This window comes from Bacillus rossius, chromosome 3, assembly GCF_032445375.1.
Source record: "Bacillus rossius redtenbacheri isolate Brsri chromosome 3, Brsri_v3, whole genome shotgun sequence".
Lineage (NCBI taxonomy): Eukaryota > Metazoa > Arthropoda > Insecta > Phasmatodea > Bacillidae > Bacillus > Bacillus rossius.
In genome coordinates, this window is record NC_086332.1 from 61565718 (window position 1) to 61581336 (window position 15619).

A 15619-nucleotide genomic window follows, 5' to 3' on the forward strand; every position below is an offset into this window, starting at 1 on the left:
TGTAAATGTGAATTCAAGTGACTAAACATTTCAGGTTGTCATTCTAAAAAAAGCTCTTTCACATGACCTCTTGTTTTCTTCTTGGTATTCAGACACTGTGCAACAACTACATAAAGTACTCTTTTGTATGCGAATTCCAAGAAATAGTGATTTACGTACTTTCACGTTAGATAACCTACCATAAGCCATGTAGCAGCTTTAAGCTCTTCATATTGCATAATATTCTTGTCTTATACACTAAATAATACAATATTGAAGTGTCTCACATTCTGATAGCGATTGTATTTCATTATGATATACTAATACGTGCAGTATTAAAATGATAAAACTGCCATCAAATTGATCTATTCTAGCAGTAAAATATCTTAAAAGGTTTCATTCTGAAATTTAAAGCCAAAGATCGAAGATACGAAAAACTAACAGGGTTCGATGGAAAAACGAACTGCGTCAACTTTCCTTTTTTTTTTTTTTTTTTTTTTTTTTTTTTTTTTTTTTTTTTTTTAAATGTTGTTTGACATGCGATAGTTTCAACCGACGCCATGCTTGGGAATTGTCCATTAATCACGTGAGGCTCGAAAAGCTTTGGGAGGGGGAAGGGGGGTGTCGCGAAAAATCACGAAATATCGCAAGGTGGAGGGGGGTGTAGAGAGATATCATGTGTATTAATTTTTTCGCACGATTTCTACTAAACCGAAAAGCGACGCGTGACCTTGCTTTGCCGTAGCCAGGCAACAATATCCCCGCCCGCCGCTACATGAACCACCCGGCTCGGCTTGCCAGTCGCCAGTAAGACTGTGATTTTGGTGCCGAATACATGCGTAAATCACATATAAGACTTTCCTTTATTATTTTTATGCCAGTGAGAATAAACCTGCAACCATAATGTGTGTGTGGACATTTTTATCACTGTGCTTAATTTTCCAGAATTAAATTAGATTATACCTATTTTTAAAGATAATATTCTGAAATTTTTAAAAATATTTTGTACCAAAAAAATACACGTGATTTATTGGGGGGGGGGGGGGGGGGGAGTCTGAAACCTCACCACAAATCACTAGGGGGGAGGGGGGGGTTAAAAATTTGCTAAAAAAACATAGCGTGATTAATGGACGACCCCTTGATTGTTGGACTCTTAGCTCGCATCCGCTTGCCAGAATGCCAACAAAAGGTTTCCCAGCTAATCTTAAGTACAATATATAAGGCGAGATATATTAAAATTATGGATGGGACGAATCCACATTTTGGTTGAATCAAAATCCTTGATCGAATCCTCAGTGTTTGTCATCGAATCTCGAATCCCAGTCCCACACTAAACTTCACATGTTATTAAAAAAAATCACACATTTATTTTAAAAAATTACATAGGCCTGTGTATTAAAAAAATCACATGTGTATTTATAAAATAAGTGCATAGTGTATACACCTGATATAAAATATAGACAAGTAACCTCGAAAACCAGACACGTAAGTTTGCATCTATCTAATTCTCTGTTAAATTAATCCTTCCTATGTTTTCAATACAATACGTTTGTATAACAGACACCATTTAAAAAAAGTTACTTTTTTTCTGCAATGTTATATTATTGAAGGTTGGAAATGGAGTAGTTATGCTAATTGACAAAATGCAGCGTAGTTTATCTTATGTTTGTGCTATTTCCGTTACCTTTATAATAGTTTAGGTATACAATTTTCTAGAGCTGGACAAACCTCAGTTCTCTTGTTTCGAACTGAATCTGACCATAGCAAAAAAATTTCAAACCTCATACAGAAATAATTGTTTTGTATTAAAATGAACCGACCACCAGCATTTTGGTCTTTAACTGAATGGTGAGAAAGAAAGGTTCTGCAGCCATATGTAAAATTAAAATTTTATATAGCTTAGCTTTATTAAAACATTGCAAAACATTTTATAAGTAAACTTTATGCAATAAATAATGAAGGAAATTAAACAGTTTAGAGAAAATCATTTTGCATTTAATATATATATAAAGAAATAAATTGCAATATATATACATATATATATAAATAAATACATACATACATACATACATACATACATACATACATACATACATACATACATACATACATACATACATACATACATACATACATACATACATACATACATACATACATACATACACACACACACACACACACACTCTCTCTCTCTTTTTTTCTCTCTTTCTCTCTTTCTCTCTTTCTCTTTCTCTCTCTCTCTCTCATTCTCTTTCTCTCTCTTTCTCTCTCTCTTTCTCTTTCTCTCTCTCTTTCTCTTTCTCTCTCTCTTTCTCTCTTTCTTTCTCTCTCCTTCTTTTTTTTTTTTTTTTTTTTTTTTTAATTCATGAAGAAGTTCCATCTTAATTTCAAAAAGACTATCTTCATTTTTCAGTGTACACTAAGCCTTCATTTAAAAAAAAATATAATATTATAAAGATGACGAACATTCAGCATAAGGCCACATAACATTTTTTTGTGGTAGACATAACCTAACATTTTTAATAAATAAACTTTTTAATAGGACATTAAAAATTTGAATGTGAATTAAGTTACCTATCTACATTACAAAACCCGCTGACTGCAGTTGCTGTTTTCTTGGAAGAATGCTGCTCTTCAGAAGAAACTTTACAAATTTTTTGGGGTCGATCTGGGTCGTCATTATCTTTTCTCCATTTGGAAAACTTAAACGACGTAATCCTGCTCATCGCAAATCACCTCAAGAACAATAATATTGTATACGTAACTTAAGAAGTGTGGTTATAGAAATTTGCGTCGGAAAAAAGAAAACACGAGAAATAATTATGGCTGCCGCGACTACGCTAGTCAACTTAGTACTGTACTGTAAAATTTACTGGATCAGTACTTTTAATACACAAGATTAAATTTTTATTTTCAGTACCTGACTGTTATAAACAAAAAGGCCAAAGAAAATAAATACATTTCAGTAATTTAAAATACGTAATTTACGTAATCATTTCCTACCGCATTTGTCTTGTGTTAACTTGATCACGTTAGTTTTGCCGAAATACGAGAGTTCTCGTACATGCGCTTTAGTTCAACGTATCGGGTACGCAATCTTTGGTGATTTTACAACACTTCTCGTACACGCACTATAGTTAAAGGTATAATATACAATACCTTTGGCATTTGTACGATAGTTTATATTACGTAGTACGAGAAATGCATACAAAATTCTATAAAGTAAACAAAAAACAAAGCGTGCCTATATGAAAAAATGCTATGCGAGTATGCGACGATTAATAATTTTTTTTATTTTGTTTGCGCTTGAAACTGTTGAGGCGACGATTATGCGATAAAAGTCGGAATATAACAAGTATGTAATGGAATTTTGTTGTTGTGTTTTGGGAATGGTCTCAAATGGGGGTTAGAAAATTAGAAAAATGTAATTTTTTTTAAACGAACATTCAGTTTTTCGAATATATTTTAAGAGGTTTTGAACCGAACCGAACATATGGGTTCGGTTCGGTTCGGTTCGGTTCGGTATTTTCGAACTTCGCCCAGCACTACAATTTTCAATTACTACCTAAAACTCTTAAAAACCCACCTCGAATCCCACCTCGGATCCTACGAATCCTCGAATCCATAGGATTCTGTATATTCGACGAATCCAAGATTCGAAAATCCCATCCCTAATTAAAATATATTAAAACTTGACCGTTACTGATTTATGATTGATTAATTGGCATATATCTTCATATTATGATAATCGCAATCTGAATTATGGTTGCAGTCATTTCATACGATCAGCTACCATATTTACCCGCAGAAGGGTCACCCCTGCATATGTGTAGTGTAACGTTTTCCACCCCCGACTCACGTTTGTTCGGGCGCCATTGGTTATTGCACAACTCCCCAACCAAAGGGATTTTCCAGCGGTTCAGTGGTTACCGAAAAATGGCTACACAAGAGTTTGTTGCATCACTCCCACTCAACCAACTCGCAACATGTTGATCCAGTCCTTTTGCAGTCTCTCTTCCTTACTCCTCCCCTGTGCACCTTACACCCACGTTTTCTCTCAGCGTCCCCTCCTCCATCTTGCCCTTCTTCTTCCTCTGTCCCCTCTTCCGCCGGCAGTCCGTATCACTCCGCCACACTCCAAATGAGGGAATTTGACTTCACCACTGTTTAGCAAGCTCACTTATTCTAACGAAGTCTAATTTCAGAAAATGTTTAACCACTATTATCGACATCCTACAAGTTAGTTCACAAGCAAAAGTTTCAAGCTAAAAAATAGGTGGATCAGGGCGCAAGAAAGTAGTTCCTAGCCAATAACAGCCCCCTGGCTGTAGACAATACTGCTATCAAAGTTGGAAGAAATGGCTTAACTGCCATTTTATCAGGGCATGGGGGTAAGCTGCAGTCCACCTCACAGTAGTATCTACAGTTTTGGCCAAATTAATCTAATTTTTAGGCATCTTCGAATGCAGTTTTTTTTTTTTATTTGAATCAAATAGCAATTATATTTTGAATCTAATTCAAAAATTTAGTAAAAACGTTTTTTCTCATTTTTCAGGGGTCCAAGAAAAATTTATGCCAAAAACAGTAAAATTAAATAGATACATACTAAAATAGTCTTATACTATATTTAAATGGAACAATAATAGTGTGTTGAAATTGCAAGAAAACTTAATACTTGGCAATGCATTTTCTCAACCTATTCAATTTTAAATTAGAAAACATGTTAGTCATTCAGGTGGGCCTGAAATAATTCAAACACTCTGAGGCCTTATTTTTTGTATATTAAAACATTAAAGGTAAGAATTTACGGATTAAGGACTTTCCGCAGTTATTAATCCTGCCCATAGCATAGGCTTGCAATAATACATCATATTTGTCATATTTTATGTTAGTTGAATGAGTTAATTTTTACTTGAAAAGGACTTTTATTTTTATATATACAGTAGAACCCCTGTCATACACTTTTCAACGGAGGGCACAAAAATGGTGTATGATGCGGGAAAGTGTATGAAAAGGGAATGGCAATAATTTTTTTTTTTTTCAATCTAGCATACAAGCACAATGTCAGATTAAACTTAAATACATAATATGTAAATAATTGCATTATATGAAAGATATGAATTCATAATTATATATACATATAATAAAACCACCAGAAATGTAAAATACAGTCCATAATCAAGTAAAGCTGACATGAGAAACAGTGGCCTTACAAAATGTTATGAAGTCCTTTCTTGGAGGGCAGGAAAAGTCACCAAGCCTAAATTAGAAATTAAAAAAATTAGGCTATTGTAAAAAGAAAATCAGAAATTTATGCTTGTTTGTTTCTTTTTACAAACAACTTTATGCAACAGAACAATTTTCAATAATATGTTTAACTTGAGAAACGTAAAATACAAAACACTCCGATCGTAAGAAAACAATAACAAACAGGTATATTCAGTTCAAAGATTAATGAATGCACAAAATATGAGATCCGTGCCTTGGTAAAGCGCGTGCACCATTTTCATAATCATTGCTAGTTTGCACCACTAGTCTCGCTTGGTGCTGACCATAGATGCTACTAGCGAAGTGCACAGTCTTCCTGATACTATCAACATCTATGGTGGGATAAAGTTATTTTCTTACGTTTGCAAATGTAAACAATGAACGTTTTTCAAAATAAAGGCATTAAAACGTAGTTTATCAGGAGGAATATAAAAAAAAATTGTGAATTTTGGGCTTTTACGCTTCGTAAAAACGTATGAAACGGGAAATTAATGATTATATAAGTGTATGTTCCGGGAAAGTAAACCATTGTATACATAGTACTTTCGGCGGGACCAAAATTAATCGGCGTATGACACGGGAAAATGTATGAAACGGGAACGTATCATCGAGGTTCTACTGTATAATATTTATTTAAAAAATGTCTATCTCCTGAAGAGATAGTAGGTGGCAAGCCACTCTTGTCAGTTGTTTCTGTAAAAACATGCACACTTTAACTGTCATTGAAGGTCACAGTGGAAAGCATAGGTGGTCTCATGCAAAAACAATGTTTGGGCAAAGTTGCATCATAAAATTTTGAAATATACTCGTGAAGATTGAGTACACTGCCTGTTCATTGACTTAGTACTTAGATTGACCAACAGGTGTCGTGACGCTTATGAACATCGGGAGGGAGCCTAGTTTATGGGGTAGGAATTCTTTTTACGACAGTTCAAGAAAGATAAAAAAAGTGGAGGGGGTGTGACAATGCAGTCATAGGACTATGTCGGCAGTGCGCTCAGCACAGGGGCATATCAAAATGCTTTGCCGAAGTCTTAACGAACATGCCAAGGTGCTCCGGCAGGAAGCACGTAGATGTGTCCGAAGGTGCGGGGTCTACGTGGGGTACTTGAGACAGTAGTGCGAGTAGGCAAAGAAAATAGGAAGCACTAGGAAGCACTGCTAAATCATGATGCGATAAGGAGCTAAGTGTCACACGGCTACTTAGTGCTAAAAAACTAGCAGCAGTTGAGCCGCCTGTGGAAAGTAAAAATTTTAGGGACCACATTCATTGAATGGAATAATTAATAAAGTTTTGAATTATGAACCCCTGAAAATCATAACCATATTTTCTTTACAATGTACTTGTTATGAGGGTTGGCATGTGATAGTGTCAACACTGCTGTAGAGACACCATCAACAGAACCAAATGATTTCACTTAATACCACATGTTAGTTACATGTCTACCTTACCTCGGAGCAAATGGACTCTCCCTTCTCACATCACGTGCATGCACACTGGACGAGAAGAACAGAGCCTATTGGTAGCTGGCAGTCAAATGTAGTGGTGTCACAATGTTTTAGAAACTGGGAAACTGAGTTGGATAGATTGAATGTGCCAGAGGTCATACAGTACAACAGTGTCATTAAGATCTTCAAGAGAATTGTGGGGTATCTGCATTGCCTTACAGAACAGTGGCAAATTGGATAAAAGCCTTCAACGAGGGACATCAAAATGTGGCAGACATGCGTCGGCCAGGTCATCAGTGAAGAAGTGTGTGCTCTTGCCACGTTACTGGACAGTGATCAATGCCACACGATTCATGAGACGAGATTAGCCCATGAGACTGCTCACATTCTTAAAGAACACCTGGGAATGAGAAAAATTGCGTCACGATGGGTGCCATATGATTTGACAGAAATGCAGAAATGTCTACGATACTATGCTGCTTGTAACCACTTGGAGCGCTATGAGCGCAAAGGAAAGGCTTTCTTATGCTGTATTATTACGCTGGATGAAACATGTGGCCAAATCGTACGGGCCACAACTGAAACGCCAATAAGAATGGCGTCAATATGAAACACCCCGAAGATCAAAAGTTCTTTAGAATCCCAATAATATGAAAGTTAAGGTATGCTCGTGTAAGACTGTGGTGGTGTGTTCCTAACACATTCTGTTCCCCCACAGCAGACCGTCAATGCGCAATATTACTGTTAATTTTTGGAACATAACCTGCGGCCAGTTTTGATAAAGAAGCTGCAACACTTTATGCAGAACCCATCCATCATTTGCAGCACAATGCTAGGCCACATGCAGCGCAAGCTGTGGCTGATTTTTTTGATCAACGTAACATCCACCATACTCCTCGGACTTTGGCCCTTGTGACTTTGACTTGATTCCTAAGAATAGAATTTGTGGCATTCAGGTAGTAGACTGCATCATTCGAACTATCAACACAACAGGCCCTGCCAAGTAGCCTACGACTTCCACATCACTGGCAACGTGTTTTCTACAATACTGGTGACTACATTGAAGGACAGTAAAACTTGGTTACTTGAAGCTCTTTTGTATCATTGGTAAATAAATAGTTGCTATTATTAAAGTTTTAACCCTCATAAAAAACTTTTAATTGTGCCAAGAAAATAACTAGTTGACAGCACGTTATTTAAGCACATACTCAACCATACATTTGTAAACTGAATTCAAAGTGAGCATTTACCATGCATCATCGGCTGTATATAAATAAATAAATTTAAAAAAAAACTGAAAACTGTTGATATTTAAACTAATTATGCTGTTCATAAATCATTTTTTATTACACGTAGGTGCCTATAGTACTGCAGTTTATTCTTTCAGTAATTTTGTATGACAATTTTATTTTTTTAAACATCTTGGATCCAGGTGAAATATTCACATTTGTGATTGTTTGTGTGCCAATAACAACAATCCACATAGCAAAGTGAATACTGCATTTTTCTAACCAATCTTATTTTGTGTTAATTTTATTTCTCTAATCACTTTTAACAAATTAACCTGTAGAATTATTGTTTTGCATGGCTCATGTTGTTTCCAAAAAAAAAAAAATAATGTAGGCAAGAAATCAACATCAACATGCTTCATATCATGGTGTTTTTTTGTTTTCGGAAGGATTATCAGTATTGGTTATCATTATCAGCCATAATGGCAGCAAGCGATCGGTATCATCTGATCAGTAAATTCCCTGATTGGCCCAGCTCTAATCTATATTATATTAAACAAATAATCATGATGCTATGAGTAAGGACTGTTTTTATTTAAAGGGATATGGTAACCTGTGCATGACACTGAAAAACAGTTTGTAAAATTACGGTTGTTGTATTAGACCTAGCTAAATGGTGGTTGGTTCGGTGTATTGCAGGGTTCAATGAGCTTGGTTCTATTTCTATAAACAAAATTTATCAGTTTCTTATGTATTTGGTGTGTTACTAGTGTTACTAACTTTATTTTTGCAGCCCATGCACAGTTAAGAGCTGACGGTTATGTTTTGTGTGTGTGGCAGGTGATCTGTGAGAACTTGGTGAAGAGTAACCAGGCGTTGATCAACGGTCACCCTAGCTTGGTTTCCATAGTGCTGCAGCACCTCAGTCATCCGCTACCCACCACGTGCCTAAACCTGAAGAAGGCTTCCACTCCTCTGCAGTCAAATGAGGGCCTCATTAATTTTGCACCACTAGGTCAGCACCACCTCAGTTCTCAAAACACAGAATGTTAAAATCAAGAGATTTTATGTTAAACATTTCTATTCATCAATGTGGAATAACCTTTGAAGATAAATATATTTAATTTTTAGCAAGCTTTAAGTGAAAGGTAATAAATGGCTTTTTGGACTTGCTGGATATATGGTTGACAACATATCAAATCATTAAGGGAAGCAAAATCTGAATTGATGTGGGATTTGTGGTTTTATTCTATGGAATATAGAAGTTTTATATTTTACATAGAACCTATTTTACATTTTTCTCACTGTATGGATTCGGGAATGCTGATTGAATGTTGTGTATTTAAAGTCAATTGATATTGTGATTATTCCTAACTGCAGGTTGTGAACCATTGTGTTGTATGTGCATTACCATGTGTTGCCAGGCACAATCAGCTCCAGCAACCCCACGACCCAGCCGGCTGATGTGCTGATCCAGGCCAGCCCGCCCCACCGCAGGGCCCGCACCCCTGCCTGGTCCTACCACTTTTACCCTGACGAGATGTGGGTGGACCTCACCATCACCCTGCCCTGTGCAGTGCTGCTGAAGGAGGTTCAGCTGCAGCCTCACCTCACCTCTCTCGCCAGTGAGTATGTCCGAGAGACCACATTCAATCCATTTTCCTTTCAGTTCCTTGATTGTATGCTTGAAGATAAATGTCTAACACAGTAATATGAGCTCAAGTAAGCTTTATATGTCTGCGTAGCTTGTCCTTCAGCAGTAGCAGTGGAGGTTTCGCGGGACTCGAGCTCTGCTTTGGTGCCCATCTGCCCTCCACTGCCTACTAGCGGCCTTACCTACATTGTGATGAACCTGCCGCAACCAGAAGTAGTCACCAGCGTTCTGCTGAGGCTCTACAAGCCCCATGACTCGTCTAACATCGGCCTGTCCCAAATACGCCTCCTGGGCACCACCACCTTCGGGGAAACACTTTTCCGCACCGTCAACATGGACGTGCCAGATGAGGAGCAGCTCACGAAGTCCAGGTATACATTGGTTTTCTCATCAGTCGCCTTTAGTCTGTACATGATGATATAATATATCTCTTACATATACGTATTTATGCATCTTGATATTTTGGGCGATGAAGCTTGTGTATACGCTGGCAACTTCAACTATAATCAAATGTGTTTTTACCAAAAATAATTTTAGTTCCTTCACGTGAAATTAGGAATTTTCCTTGCTTCAGTAATCCTGTTATCTCCTTTTTTAGTTAATGTGTATACATTAATTTTTTTAAGATATGAAAGTACTTTATTTAATTAGTTTCTTGACAAGATTGTCAAAGATAATTAAGTACAGACTTCAAGAATTGAACTTTTGGACTCGTAAAGTATGTAATTATTTAGAATTTAATTATTCAATTTATAAATTCTCTTTCGGACATGTTTTCAAATTTTACAAGTGAATCTGAACCGCCACTGTTGTGTAGCCTTTTAGGAATGTAGCCAGCACTGTTTTGTAGACATCTGCGAATTGTGATATTTCCTTTCGAATCGAATTCGAATTGAATTTCAAAAAAATTCACGAGTTTCGAATTTTTTTCGAATCGAATTTGAGAATATAAAAAGAAAATTGAAAAAAAAAAAAACGGGAAAGTAAAAATAAAGGGAAGACCATAAAAAGTATCACAGTTTACCTTATTTAGCATGTTTGACTTTCAAGGGTAAAAATATTAATAAAAATATCACAGCATAAGGAAGTTGTACAAAAAAAAATAACAAATTTACCGTTTTTATCACTTAAGCATCGCACATTTTATTCTAAAATCAAGTTTGAAAATTAGGGGTGAGACTGTGGATGCTACTATTATGCAAGAAAAAAAAACATGTAAAGTAATCCATAAAAACAAAACCTATTCATGGAAAGTACGTTTATTTAACTACGTGCGCGCACTCTATACGGGAATACAGGAATCAACACAACCAAACTGGCGCTGCTTACGTTTTATAAGCGGTATAAAGCGACTCCCGAAACGTTAAAGATGAAGTTAATAACTTTTAAAAAAGTCTTTAAAACACGATGTACACATCAGATTAATTTGTAATAGGATTATTTAAGTTAGTATGCAGTTTTATCAGAACGAACGGCGTAAACTGCGTAAAGCAATAGGCGCGTGCATGCAGTCTGCGAGCTATCGATATCGATCTTCGACTACGTGCGCGCACTCTATACGGGAATATAGGAATCAACACAACCAAACTGGCGCTGTTTACGTTTTATAAGCGGTATAAAGCGACTCCCGAGACGTTAAAGATGAAGTTTATAACTTTTAAAAACGTTTATAAAACACGATTTACTTTGTAATATGATTAATTAAGTTAGTATGCAGTTTTATCAGAACGAACGGCGTAAACTGCGTAAAGCAATAGGCGCGTTGTAAACAACGGGAATTTATTGCATTACATCAAATGAGGTTAAAACGGGACAGAAATAAAATGGTTCAAATAACGGGAAAACGTAAATAACGGTAACGTAAATAAGGGGTTTCGCTGTATAATTTTTGTAAGTGAAAGATGTAATCGTCTTTTTACATTACTTTAAAACATTGCGGGTGGGGGGGGGGGGGGGGGGGGGTGTATGTTTTTATTAGTGTATCCGGGCCAGATTTTGAAAGTCGAATTATTGTAAAATGAATTCGATTCGAATTGACGAATCGAATATCAAAAAATTCGAACTCAAATTCGGAAATTTCGAATATTCGCAGAACCCTACTGTTTTGCATCATTTTCGGTTTGGTTGATACCTGTATAGAGTGCGCACACAAAGTCAATTATCATTGATAGCTCACAAATTGCATGCAGTGTGCACACACTGTCTTGTGCCAAGTAAATTATATTTGATAGCCCACACTCTTTCATGGTTAGAGTGTACTACAATTACAATAATTTTATTGCAATAATTTATTAGCTAAATTATTTCTGTGTCATGTTTGGGTTGCAGCTTTATTGTCACTTTATTTAAAGTTAATACAAAATATGATTTTGATTTTGAAATATTTATATACTAGTAATTTGGCATTAAATAACAGTGGGAGTAAATGCATATTTAGAATACTGTATCCAACCAGATAAACCGCACAAAATTTTTTTAAAAAGTGTTGACAAGTAATGTCTTGTTCAAAACTTGACAATGCATGATAACGTTGCTTAGCATTGGTAAAAGTCAAGATGTCAACACCGGTATCGAGAATGTTATAAATTTTGTAGAAAACCTTCAAGAAAGTTATAATATTACCGTGTTTTCTCGTATAATCGACGCACATTTTATTCTAAAATCAAGTTTGAAAAGTAGGGGTGCGATGAATTTGCAGGAAAATTTTTTTTGTTAGGTAAAGGTATTAATAAAAACAAAACCCGTTCATGGAAAGTACGTTTATTTAAAAACAGGTGGAGTATATAAGAGCACGCCAAACAATCTATATTAATAATTCCTCAAACAAAAACTTTTCTTCAACTTTAAATAGAAAAACCAAAACTCTAACGCAAGCCACTTGAATCTGACGTGAACTAACGAGTCGTAGTACACACTTGCCACGAAAGAATGCGGGCTATCAAATGTAGTTAACTCGGCACCTGACAGAGAGCGCGCATTGTATGCACTTGGCGAGATATCAATATACGACTACGTGCGCGCGCTCTATACGGTGTAACGTTGCAAAACCCCTGCCCTCCTAGCTTAAATATTTTTTTTTTAAACTATTTTTATGCATGTAAATATTTCTTAAAAAAGTCTTTCTAATGATATTTTACCATTTTTATGTATTTAAGGGTTGATATTTCACTTGCTGTGTGTTTTAAGAATGTACCTTGTATTCTAACAGACATTTTCAATCATTACTACAGTAGAACCCTGTTATAATTAATCTGAAGGGAATAGTTTATATGTTCACTATAGAGGGGAAACTTTATATCTGGGAAAACTTTTATATTGGCAATACATACTCAAAAGCATAATCTTAACTACACACAGGCCTAAGCCAAGGAAAGAACGAATGAAAATACTCAAATCAACAGTTTTATGAGCAAATGCAGATATTATTTTTAATACACTACACATGTACAAACTTTCTATTAATGGTTCTTCGACATCGGCGTATTTTCCTTTTTTCAGGCGTTTAATACTCTGTGACGTATTCGCAGCTTGAGAAAGAAGATTATTCAGCTTGTTTAATATTGTACTTAATGTGGATGTTGCAATTCCCAGTTCCTTTGATATTAACACGTGCGGGACAGTGGGGTTGGAGTCTACCTTTTTAATAATGTCCAGTTTATCTCGCACAGATAATGCCTTACGTTTTTTAACGCGTTTTTAACCCTTTTTTATGTACGTATTTCTTATTGAAGCACGTTTGCAGCTTAATAACATGAAATTCTTTTTACCGTCAAAAGTAAATAAACGAAAAATAACGAGACTGGCGCATCAAAGATCACTACGTATCATTTAGTATCGCAGTTGCTAAAACTGGAACGAAAATTTCTTACTTTCTATGGAAAAATTTAGTCCACAGAGTTCTATCTAGTGGTAGTCTTACGAACCTTACTCGATCAAAATGTCCGAAACGTGAACGATAAAAATGAGACGTAAAAATATTGAATTTGCTGCTATAAAGTACATACGTATTTGTGTGGCGGTAATTTATGCTTAATTTTGATAACTTATTAAATGTACACGCGTTCGCCCATTCTTTAACTATGCAAGGAAAACTATTTTTTATTTTCACCAAACTGAGCACCATTTCTGGCTACAGGTAGCCTACCGAGGCCACTCGATTACGATTTGTTTATAATATGAACAGTGGACAATCGAGTAGCATATTGCGGGGAAAAACGTTAATGTGATCCAGAATAGAAGTTTTGTGAAAATACTTGTAATTATATGAAAATATTTGAGATAAATGTGCATTATGTCGGCAAAATTTGTTCGTGGTACACGGGAAAACGTATCAACATTGACAAAAGTTGTGCGCTATATCCAATAAATTAATACATAACCTCACATCATTTTGCCGGGACCGAGACGGAAATTCACAATAAACGGGAATTCATTATAGGCGGGTTCACTATAAACAGGTTCTACTGTATTTTTTATGTAATTATTCACAAATAAGTCGCTGTACTAGACTTTAGCCTGTTTTGGCCTACTTTTTCAAGTTTATTCTAAAATAGTTTAATTGTGTAAAGTAATTTGTATTATGATTGCTGTTCTTAATTTTCATTAACATGTTGCATAATAATTACAGGACACGGGACTGTGTCTGGGGTAATGTGTAGAAGGAGAGAGGCATAAGAGGCCTGTAAGTGTGAGTGAGAAAGAACCAGTGATTCCCCGCCAATAGAGATAAAAGCTGGGATTCCACACTGGTGTGGGAACTGAGTGATAACTGCTGTCTCACGGTGTGGGAGAGAGAACGAGAATGGGAAGTCCCTGTTTCTATGTACGAAAATCGTTTTCATTGTATCTTTGCTGTGTTCTTATTGGCTTGTATCTGTAAGTGTGAATGAAGCGTGCGTGTGATTGTCGGTGAGGTCATGTGACTTCTCCTCCCTGCGTGGAGGAAACGGTGACATGAGTTCATCAGTCGTCCGTCGAACGCTGCACAAGTAGGTCGCGTTCGGTGGCTTCTCGCCAAAATGAAGTAAATTGCTGGATAGATAATTTAACGTCAGTAGCTAGAGCCATGCCGTTTAATAATCATTTGTTTTGAAACTTTTTGGATATTTTAAATTAGAAATTGCTGCTACCGACATCGGGGTTTGGCTTGCGGCGAAGTTCATTTTCGCTGGGTGCGGCCACGTTTGAGGCCGCACTGACTTCGTGTACTTACAGAAAAATATTACTGAAGGACGTTATTTTCCGTTAATTCTTATTGCGCGAGCTGCGAGCATTTTTCGACAGGCAGATGTACGTTTTGAACAAGTGAGTAAAACATTGAAAGTGATAGGATTCATCTGTGCATTCTATTTTGAAAAAATAAAACAAAAACTAAAATTGGTGCAACATCTTTTTATTTTTTTATGTAACGAACCATTATAACGAAAAGCAACATAACCAAACATGAATGATGCGCTAGCTACATTTTTATAAGCGGTACGCCGCGGCAACGCAGACAATCAGATAAAGGAAATAACGTTTAAAAACTTCTTTATAAGAAAATGCACACGTTAAATAACTTCGTTTTTCTGTTAATTAAATAAATAAGTGGTAATGACCGAAATTAAATTTTTTATTATACCTACACCTTGGCGACGCAGACTATCAGATAAAGGAAATAACGTTTAAAAACGTCTTTATAAGAAAATTTACACGTCAAACAGCTTTGTATTTTCCGTTAATTTATTAAGTAAGTGGTAATGACCGAATAAATATTAGATTTTTACTTTAAAATACATCGACACATTGTTTTATACGGAAAAGATACCTACACAAAGCGCTCGGCATCTACTAGCGGGACAAAAAAACATCATGCAACGTTTACGCGAAAAGTTTTTTTATCCCAATTTTGACAGCCTAAAATATGGTTGTGACTATTACGCGCGTGCGACCATTGTGCGATAAAACACGGTAAATAATCACCTTAATCCAGAATGGACTTTTTTTAGAAACTTGTACTTAAATGGTTAAAAATAATGTTTTTGATTGTTTAGTGGAG

At 35.9% G+C, this 15619-nt stretch overlaps 1 protein-coding gene across 5 annotated transcripts in view; it reads left to right on the forward strand.

Moving 5' to 3' along the window:
- Positions 1-15619, forward strand: part of LOC134530772 (baculoviral IAP repeat-containing protein 6) — a 328951-nt gene that overhangs the window by 216615 nt on the left and 96717 nt on the right. For all 5 annotated transcript variants that reach the window (XM_063365948.1, XM_063365949.1, XM_063365946.1 and 2 more), the window contains exons 37-39: positions 8769-8943; positions 9353-9553; positions 9674-9953. In XM_063365948.1, coding sequence (XP_063222018.1) covers positions 8769-8943; positions 9353-9553; positions 9674-9953 — 656 coding nt within the window. The remainder of the gene's footprint in view (positions 1-8768; positions 8944-9352; positions 9554-9673; positions 9954-15619) is intronic.